A 10,577-nucleotide genomic window follows, 5' to 3' on the forward strand; every position below is an offset into this window, starting at 1 on the left:
AGTTCAAAGCTGGCCTGGGGCTGCAATGAGGCCAAAGCCAGCCTGGAACAGTTAGGAAGATTGTGTCTCAGAACAAAACTGTTTTGGAAAAAAAGAAGGCTAGGGATATAGTTAAGGAGTAAACTACTTGTCTAGCAAGCTTGAGAACCTGGGTCAATCTCCAGTATCAGAAGAAAACATACACACACGTATGCACACACACACACACACACACACACACACACACACACACACACACTGATATACTATCCACCTATCTATCTATCTATATATCTATCTATCTATCTATCTATCTATCTATCTATCTATCTATGATATTCCTAAGTAACAACACCAAAAACTGCACTTTAGTTTTTGTACACATGCATGCACACACATAAACATATACTCACAATACAAACAGAAATGCAGGGTTACTGAACAGTGGCACCCAGAAGCTGAGGGAGACAGTTTACTTCTGGTCTCTCCTGAACATATCACCCTAGAAGAAAATACTTGGATAAACCCCAACTGAGGAACATTGCACACATACACACACACACACACACACACACACACACACACACACACACACACACACACACAATGCACAAGACTGTCAAGGTTGATCAGAGAAAAGCCTTCCTGGTCACTGGGAGGGCTTAGGAAGATTCACCTATTATGTGTGATGTGCCCTGAGGAGACTCTGAATCCAAGGGGACCTTAGGACAGGACTAAAACGGGATGAATAAAATGTGGACTTTCACTAATAACAATAGATTAATATTGGCTCATTAATTATAACAAGCGGGCCATCTTTAATTAAGACATTACTTGGAGGGGAGATGGCCTTAAGACTAGGGAATTCTCCATGTTATCAACACACCATTCCGTAAAGCCAAAATTATTCTTTTAAAAAAAAAATGTTGTGAAAACTCTTTATCTTGGCGAATGATCAACATTGCTTGCTATATTCAGAGCTCTTGTCAGCCAGCGAAGTGGCTGTCTGTCCGAGGCTCCGTGAGCACTGTTACTCATCATTGGCAGCATCAGACTGTCAGACTCTAAACAGCATCTTTAAAGAATCTGGCAGCGTCCTCGTCTGGCCTATTAGAAACCCGTCTTGGCCAATGAGAGGCTGTTTATAAAAGAAAATTACTGTACGGTCCCACCAAGGGCTTCCCCACCTCTATGTGTCCCAGAGTGAGCGAAAATAGCTTCCAGGCTCATCTTATGATTAATAATGTGACCCTGTGCAGCTTAGCTGTCTCCACTAAGCCTTAGTATCCCCATCTACCAAACAAGCTCAAAAATAGGGTCATCCTCAGTGGGTGGCCGTACAGGTATTAAGCACAGAATACATTTTACAGCACGTTCGAAGCTAATTGCTTATTCCAGGGCCAGAGGCAAGTCTGGGCTATTTGTTTTTGTGTGGAGCCCCCGCCGTATCCTTAGGGACCACAAGTGTATCCACTATGTAGTAGGTGATCAATATGTTAATGGTTCTTCAGTCATGATTCATGCTAGGCAAGCACTCTACCACTGGCTACATTGTCAGCCGTAAAGCTCAGCCTGCTTGCTCTTTCCATACCATATGCCCCAGGGAAGCCAATAGCCCCTCCACCTTACTTCCTGAGGCAGGGTCTTCCACTTGCCTGGAGCTCACCGACAAGGTAAAGCTGGAGGCAAAGGCATGGTTAGTGAGCTCCACAGATATACATCCTACTTTCTCCCCAGTGCTGGGGTGCTAAGCACACACCACTGTGCCCAGCTTTTTACACACGTTCTGGGAGTCAAACTCGGTTCCTGGCGTTTTGAAGGCAAGCACCGTACAGCCCGAGGCATCTCCACAACCATGTCAGTTTGTCCATTGGTGCTGAGTTGCGTCTGCTACTGGAGACTGAACATAAGGGTTCTGCCAGGGAGCACACTCACGATTCATCCAATCTTGGTGTCATCCTCACCAGCTTCAGATTTTCACAGGGATCAGCAACACGTTCTACCTCCCTCCACAGCACGTCAACATCCAGCCTTGATTGCAAACATTGAAGCCCGTGATGGGCCAGAGAGATGGCTCAGCGGTTAAGAGCACTGACTGGTTTTTCAGAGGTCTTGAGTTCAAATCCCGGCAACCACATGGTGGCTCACAACCATCTGTAATGGGATCCGATGCCCTCTTCTGGTATGTTTGAAGACAGCTACAGCATACTCATATATGAATAAACACACACACACACACACACACACACACACACACACACACACACACACAAAGAAAACTCCTGTGCCCATAAACACTGCCGTCCGACTCCATCCCAGACATAACAGTGGAGAGCAGAGCCCATCTACCCAGTTGCTGACCCGAGTGTAAGACCCTGTACTCAGGGGCCGGTGACAGACATGAACAACATGGATGGCGGACAAACAAGACTCATCCCAGCAGCATGAGGACTGAACGTTGTGCTCACAATACTCTTTACATTTCTTTACATGTATTTATCTGTTGGGGGACACATGGGAGCATGCCAAAGCATGTGTGTGGAAGCCACGCTCCCTTACTCTCCTGTGGACCCTGAGGACCAAACTCAGGTCGGGAGGCTTGGTGGTGAGTGCTGCCATCTTCGAACAACTAGAGCCTCGGCAGTGAATACAAAAGTCAGTGCCTCTTTGAAATGCACAGGCCATGGAAGAGGAAGGAATCCACAGAAGTGCCTGTGCCCAGACAAACTCAAGCAGAGAGCTTCAAGGGTGAATCTTACCTTGAGTGTTTACCCTGGAGCCCAGAGATGAGGGTTCCTGTGTTGATGGATGATCCAGGAAAGGGAAACAGGAGAAAGGCAATTTAATAGAATCCTTCCATCAACCTGAGCCACAGAAAGCCTTCCTCTCACAAGAACAAGCAGCTAGGGCCTTGCCTGCCTTGTTCAGTCCTGGGATGGGGGCTGAGAAGGAGATTCACTTGAGACTAGCCACAAGCTAATCTTAACAGGAGGTTGCAGTCATGAGTCTAACTGCCTGGAGGCCAAAGGACCTCAAGAAGAAAATGAAATTAAAGTTATCCCAGCTCGGGAGAGCACAGCAGAAACCAATACGAGCCCCCTTTGGGAACCCCAACTTCCTCCATGCTTCATGGGATGCTGATAAAATTCTAAGCAATATTGTGGACCACAGGCAGGGATCTCAGAAATGATCCTGTCTGGACTCGGGGGACGGGAGGGGGCTTCCGGATCAAGCATACGTCTTATTAAAATTCCAGAGGATGATAGAAAGGATGAAAAAGAGACAGTATTGAAACAGATAATAGCTGAGACCAAATGGAACATGTCCTGAATCTCCATTTTTGTATCCATGAGATATCTCTACTTGGAATCTGATGCTATTCAGTAATGTTTGGTCCTCTATCTCTAGCTTGTAAAGAGTTATTCCTCCCCACCAAAACTGCTCTTACTCTAAGAAGAAAAGGTTGGATAATAGAATGAATTATGTGTGTGTGAATATGTACATGTATGTACACATGTATGCGTGGATAAGCACACATGCACGTATATATACATATGTGTGTGAATATGCACATGTGTATGTGTGTGAATACAAACATGTGTGAACACATGTATGTGTAAATCTATCTATACATGTATACGTGTAAGCCAGAGATTCATGCTAGCTAACTACCTTTCTTGCTCTCCACCCTACTGTTTTTGAGACCAGCTCTCATTGGCCTAGGAGTTTGCAGATTCTGCTAAGCTGGCTGGCCATCAAGCCTCATGGATCCCCCTGTCTCTGCTTTTCCGGTCCTGAGATGGTAGCTGGTCTACTCCCTCACAGCCTTTTGCTTGAGTGTTGGAAATCAGCTCAGGAATTCACGGTTGAGTGCCAAGCACTTCACCGACTAAGCCACCTCCCCGGCCTTTCTTGAAGTGAGTCACAGGGAAACTAAGGAACCTGAACTCCAAAGAGAAACAACGCAAACCACCTGCTTTGTCGTAGCCTGAGTTAGATGAAGAGGGAACAAAAATCTTCAAGGATGTGGAAGGCCAAGTGCAGGGTGACACGCTTTAGCCTGAAGTAGCTGGAAGCGTCTGATAACTGGGCTTCCTGCTGACTAATAGCTGTTTTCCTCGAAGACACTACACGATGCTCCAGAGAAAGACTATGGGCCAAACATGACACATGAAGGAACTACCATCTGGGGTGGCTCTATTTCCCATGATCCTCTTGTTCCTCCGATCAAAAACCTTGAACTCTGAGAAGAGGGACTTGGGCTATCCACTAAAAGGAAGTGAGCAGCCACTGTTCGGATGGACAGTGCAGTGCGGACCAGTGTCCACTTTTCTCCATTCTTCCCACTATAGAGCAACTGAGGCAGGAGAGTCAAACCCCTCACCCACAAGACTCAGTAGAGGGGAGAGGATGAAAAGACAAGTGCAGCCAGAATTAGAGAGACGCTGACGGTGTCAAGGTCTAGCAACCTAAGACATCATTTGGAGCTCCCTGTCTGTGGGAAAAAAGTAAACACTCAAGATAAAGCAGTTGCAGAACAGGTCAGCTGCAGGAAGAAAACTGGGCTGGGGATGCATGGCAGGTAAAGTGCTTGCTGTGTGTCTTAGTTGGGGTTTGACTGCTGTGAACAGACACCATGACCAAGGCAAGACTTATAAAGGACAACATTTAATTGGGGCTGGCTTACAGGCTCAGAGATTCAGTCCAGTATCATCAAGGTGGGAGCATGGCAGCTTCCAGGCAGGCATGGTACAGGTGGAGCTGAAGGTTCGGCATCTTCATCTGAAGACTGTTAGTGGAAGACTGACTTCCAGTCAGCTAGGATAAGGATCTTAAAGCCCACACCCACAGTGACACACCTACTCCAAAAAGGCCACACCTTCTAATCTTGCTACTCCCTGGTACAAACATATGCAAACCATCATAGTATGTAAACATGAAGACCTGAGTTGAGTTCTCCAAAGCCCACAGGAGAAGCTGGGCATGCATGACACTGTATACCTATAACCCAGAGTCTGGTAAGTGGAGACTGTCAGATCCCTGGAGTTTCCTTTTAAACCGGTCAAGGCAACTGAGTGCTAATCCCCCTAAGACACCTTGTCTTACAAAAGGAGAGCTGGAGAGACATCCCAAGCTCAGTTTCTGGCTTTATATAGGCTTGAATGGGCAAGAGTGAATGAGCGTTAATACACACTCATGCACACAAACATGCACACTCGAGAGAGCATGTGTTCACACACACACACACACACACACACACACAAAGAGAACAAAGGCCACAGTGCTGAAAAGGCTGGACGAAGGGCATCCCTAACAGTGTTAGACAAGGAAACAGAGAAACATCTCACTCCCTCTGTTGATCTTCAGGGACAACCAGAAGTGGCAGCCAGCTGTTAGAAGAGTGGCAGGGTCTGAGGAGCCCAAGTTAAGTCCCTCCATCCAAAGACCTATTCAAATAGAGGTAGAGTTCTGACCAATAAATACTAAGACCCTGGAGAATCCCAACACCCATTCTAACCAGCAGAACAGTAGCCTAGTACTAGGAAACCTGGAAGCCTGTGGTCCAGGAGAAGTAACCATGGCAACAAGAGTACCCAAGTGCATCTCATGGGCCACATTAATGATGTGAAATAAGATGCCTATTTCTAGGCATGAAGATGATTGACCTCATGCTAGTCTGTTCTAAACACAATGTCTTCGTTGACTCAAAAATTACTCAACTTGTGAAAGGAGGGGAAAAAAAGGAAATTATTGGAAGGAGTTAAAAAAAAAATAGAAAAAAAAAAAACAGCCCAGAAAAGAAGACTCACATTTCATGTACAGCTAGGACTTTAGAAATATTTTCTGGATTTGGTTTTTAAAAATATTTTAAATTTATCCTTTGAAAATTTCATATATTTCTACAGTGCTACCTCCCTCCAACTCCCTGCACTTTCTTGCACCTTAACAAATAAAAAATATGAGTATTTACCATGCACAATATGATATGAGAGGAGATCTCACATAGCCCAAGCTGGTCGGGGACTTCCTATCTACCTTAAGGTTGGACTTGAACTCAAGATTCTTTGTCTCCACCTCCCAAATTCTGGGATTACAGAGATACACCATCAAACATGGTTATGAACTATATTTATGCCGTGGAGTGGACTCAGTTAGTGAACATGGTCACACACACATACTCATGCATACACAAATTTTTAAGCACAAAGAATATTATTTTTAACTGAACTCACAATGCTACTCAACAGATAGATCTCTTGAACTTATTCAAAGGTTACCATGGTAATTACTAAATTGGTAAACCAGTGAATTACCAATGGTAAATTACAAAAATGACCTAAGATCAAGTGAGAAGTAGAAATGTGTGCTCCTGGGTGGAGACCTTCATTTGAGATAAACTTTGAGAATTGATCAGAAATTGTGGAAACAATTAGAAAGATACCACTGGGAGAGGGAGAGATAGTTTAGTGGATAAGAGCATTGGCTGCTCTTCCAGAGGAGCAGGATCTGATTCCCAGCACCGCCATGGTAGTTCACAACCATCTGTAACCCAGGGACCTGATGCTCTTCTTACCTCCCTGAGCATTGCATACACAGGGCACAGACATTTATGTGTGCAAAACACCAGCCCATCAAAATATAAAGAATTTTAAAAAAGCAGCAGAGATAAATATTTTTCTTTTGACATTGTTAATAAGCTTAGCACAGCTAAATATGACTGAATAAGAGTTACACAAGCTGAAATACTGGTGTGTGTGTGTGTGTGTGTGTGTGTGTGTGTGTGTGTGTGTGTGTGTAGAGTACAACCAGACTGGGATTTATATGAATGCCATATCAAACAGTGTCCCATAGACGTAACTGAAGTCTCAGTGCAAATAATTTTCAAAACTCGAAGAGGAATAAAGACATTCTCGGGCAAACAATACCGGAGAAATTTAATTACCAATTCCCTGAGAATGCAAAGCTGTAAAGGAGCTCTTGAGGCAGAGAGAATATGACACCAGACAGAGACGCGAGCGCACACAGTAAACACACGCTCTCCAAATAGAAGGGGGAAAAAAGGCAAATATTTAAAACGTTATTTTCTCAGTTTAGTCACTTTAAAAATAATTGCCTGCTGATGGACAAAAATACAAACAGTATTTGGGGGTTTATAACATATGCAAAAGCGTGTGTCATCAACAGCACCGACCATAGGAGGGAGAAATTGACAAGGTAACGCACAGCTCTTATGCTAGGCATCTATTAGCAGGGTATTATTTAAAGACAGACTGTCAAGTATTGAAGATACATGTGGAAACTCCGGGCCACCAAGATGTTTCTGGAAAAAAATAATCGTAACTAGGAAACTAATAACGGGGACAAAGTGAAATACATAAGTGAACGAACAAATAAATAAAATTAATCGTGCACTGTGCCGGGAGAGGAAAGCTGGAACAAACAGAAAATATTTGACAATTCGGGAGATTTAAATCAAGCCACGTCAATCCTAGCATTAAATATATATGGAAAGACCTCGGCTGAAAGGCAGAGGTTCTTAGACTTGAGTTTAAAAATCAAAACCTAGCTCTGCATTATCTGTAAGGAGTATGTCTTTGTTCTTTCCATTAGTCTGAGGGGAGGGGTGCACACGTGTGGGGGCACATGGATGCTCTTGGAGATCCAAGGGCAACTTTGGGACATCCGTTCTCTCCTGAACCTGGTTGATGAAGGAGTTCTTGTCATATTTCCCGCTGCAGATCTGGGCCAGGACACTAGCAGGCTTCTAACTGATTTTTCTGCCTCCACTATCCATCTCTCCCTAGGAATGCTGAGATTACAGACATGCACCATTGCACCCAACCTTGGTCATAGTGCCTCTTTACACCAATGGAAACCCTAACTAAGGCAGAAGTCATAAGGATCTGAGTTCAAATCTCCACAGCTCCCCTCTGAAAAGCTAGGTGTGGCTCTTTGTGTATGTAAACCAAGACAAGGGGCAGAAAGAGATGTATCCCAAAAGCTAAAAAGCTATACTGTAGTCCCCACATGTATATGCACTGGGTGTACATGTGTGTATTACATTCATGGACACATACCACATATATACAATATACACAAATAAACAAGTTAATTTATGTCTTAAGGTTTCCACTGCTATAAAGAGACACCATGTCCAAGCCAACTCTTATAAAGGGCAGTATGTAACTGGGGCTGGCTTACAGGTTCTGGGATTCAGTCTGTTATCATCATGGTGGGAAACATGGCAGCATCTAGGCAGGCATGGTGCAGGAGGAGCTGAGAGCTCTACATCTTCGTCTGAAGGCAAAGAGGAGAAGACTCACTTCTAGCCAGAGGAAGGAGAAGGGTCTCAAAGCCCACACCCACAGTGACACAGTTCTCCCAACAAAGCCACACCTGATCCAACAAGCCCACACCTCCTGATAGGGCCGCTCTCTGGGCCAAACATATTCAAACCACCACAGTTAATTAACAGAGTTGAGATAAGGTAATAAGATTAATTAATTTATAAAAACTAAGATGAGAGATTGTTGAAGTTAAGGGAGGTTCATGCAGGCTAGTAACTGATACCCAGGTCTCTGTGGAGAAACAGCCCAGGGTTAACACAGGGTCTATGACAACATGGTGAGTGATTATGGAGGACTGTGTCAAAACAGGAAGAATTGGACATGGTGACTGACACCGGTACGTAGGCAAGGACCGGTGTGTCCTTGGGTTAGAGAGCGGGACATCTGGCTAAGAGGCTGAACTGTTGTGCTGGTTGACCAGCCCGGATCAATTTTAAAATGGGTGATGTTGAAAAAGGCAGGAAGAGTTTTGTTCAGAAGTGTGCCCAGTGCCACACTGTGGAAAAGGGAGGCAAGCATAAGACTGGACCAAATCTCCATGGTCTGTTTGGGTGGAAGACAGGTCAGGCTGCTGGATTCTCTTACACAGATGCCAACAAGAGCAAAGGCATCACCTGGGGAGAGGGTACCCTGATGGAGTATTTGGAGAATCCCAAAAAGTACATCCCTGGGACAAAAATGATCTTTGCTGAAATAAAGAAGAAGGGAGAAAGGGCAGACCTAATAGCTTATCTTAAAAAGGCTACAAATGAGTAATTTCACTGCCTTATTTATTACAAAACAAATGTCTCATGCCTTTTAATGTGTACCATAATTTAATTCATACACAAATTCAGATCATGAATGGCTAACAATGTTTTTGTTGGACAGTCCTGATTTAAGTAAAACTGACTTGTGGTTAAAAAAAAAAAGAATTTGACATGGTACTTTCATAGTTGTATAGAGGGGAGACAAATTACAGGACATGTAGTGACCATGGAGAAAATTAAATGAGGGGATGGAGAGAGGGCTCGACAGCTCAGAGCACCCACTGCTCTTCCAGCGGATCCAAGTTCGGTTCCCAGCACCCGCATCAGATGGCTCATAACGTCCCTGGAACTGCAGCTCCAGAGGCATCTGATACTTCTGGCCTCTGTGGCCAGCTAAAACATACAGGGCATACACGCTCACATACACATCTATAAGTTAAAATAATAAAAGTAAGTATAAAGATATTTTAAAGACAGAAATTGAACTAGACAGCGTGGAAGGGGCTCCTAGAACTGCAATTCAGGAAATTTCTCCACTGAAGGAATTTCGTTATTCAAATATAGCCGGTCGTTGAGATGTGCTTTGGAAGGATTCCAGGTTATAGCTCATTTTAAAATTCCCTTTCATGGATCTCAAGTACTTGGAACCTATCCTTCTTGACGAGCTCCCGAGTCACCCTGTTGCTGAGTTACTTATACCAGACCCATTGGGGGGACTGTGTTTGTTGCTCTCCAGAGTTCTTCACCGACACTTAAGACCTCCAGAGCTACTGATGGACAACAACAATCAAACTGTCCAAATTTGCCCTTGCCAGAGCTTTTGAAATAATAATTAGGATGGACACACATCAGGCAACGACTTACATGAGGCAGTGACATTGTCGCCTCTTCAAAAGCCTCGCGGGGATCAGCTCACCACTCCACCCCCAAGTTGACATTTAGGGTGTAGGCACTATATTTGCAGAACTCATAACCAAGAAATTCCTTCTCATAAGGATTCAGAAATAGACCCTTCAAAACTCTGGGTCCTATTAACAAAGATGTCGGGCTGGAGCCGGGATCGCTGTAGATCTTCAAGAAGACGTTTCCCCCGAACGGAAGTCATAGGACATTGCATCTCACGTGAACGAAGAGCCTGGATGAAATGGTTGAGGTTTTCTCTAGAAAATGTTAGTGTATAATCCTGCTGGACAGATTCCTGCCATAATGACCTTGGAATGTTCGTATATGATGACTTAGACGCTTGAGTTAAGATACAGCTCGGGGCTGGAGAGATGGCTCAGCGGCTGACAGCACTGGTCCCTCTTCGGAAAGACCTGGATTTGATTCTCATTCCCACATGGTATCTGACAACAGACTCTAGTTCCAGTTCTAAGAGACTGGACGCCCTCTTCTGGCCGTGGATGGCACTGCAATCTGTGGTGCGCACTCACGGCAAAGAAAAATCCTTTTATAAAGGAAAATACTGCTTTCTGTTGGGTCCCCACATGCAGTGTTAGGG

At 44.5% G+C, this 10,577-nt stretch overlaps 1 protein-coding gene across 1 annotated transcript; it reads left to right on the top strand.

Moving 5' to 3' along the window:
* Positions 1 to 8,765: 8,765 nt before the first annotated feature.
* LOC308426632 (cytochrome c, somatic-like) lies at positions 8,766 to 9,083 on the top strand (the record flags this gene model as incomplete). The annotated part of the gene is made up of 1 exon (XM_080924487.1): positions 8,766 to 9,083. The coding sequence occupies one exon, from the start codon at positions 8,766 to 8,768 to the stop codon at positions 9,081 to 9,083; it is 318 nt and encodes a 105-aa protein (XP_080780613.1).
* Between the last annotated feature and the right edge of the window lie 1,494 nt (positions 9,084 to 10,577).

Source organism: Micromys minutus (assembly GCF_963924665.1).
Source record: "Micromys minutus genome assembly, chromosome: 10".
Classification (NCBI taxonomy): Eukaryota; Metazoa; Chordata; class Mammalia; order Rodentia; family Muridae; genus Micromys; species Micromys minutus.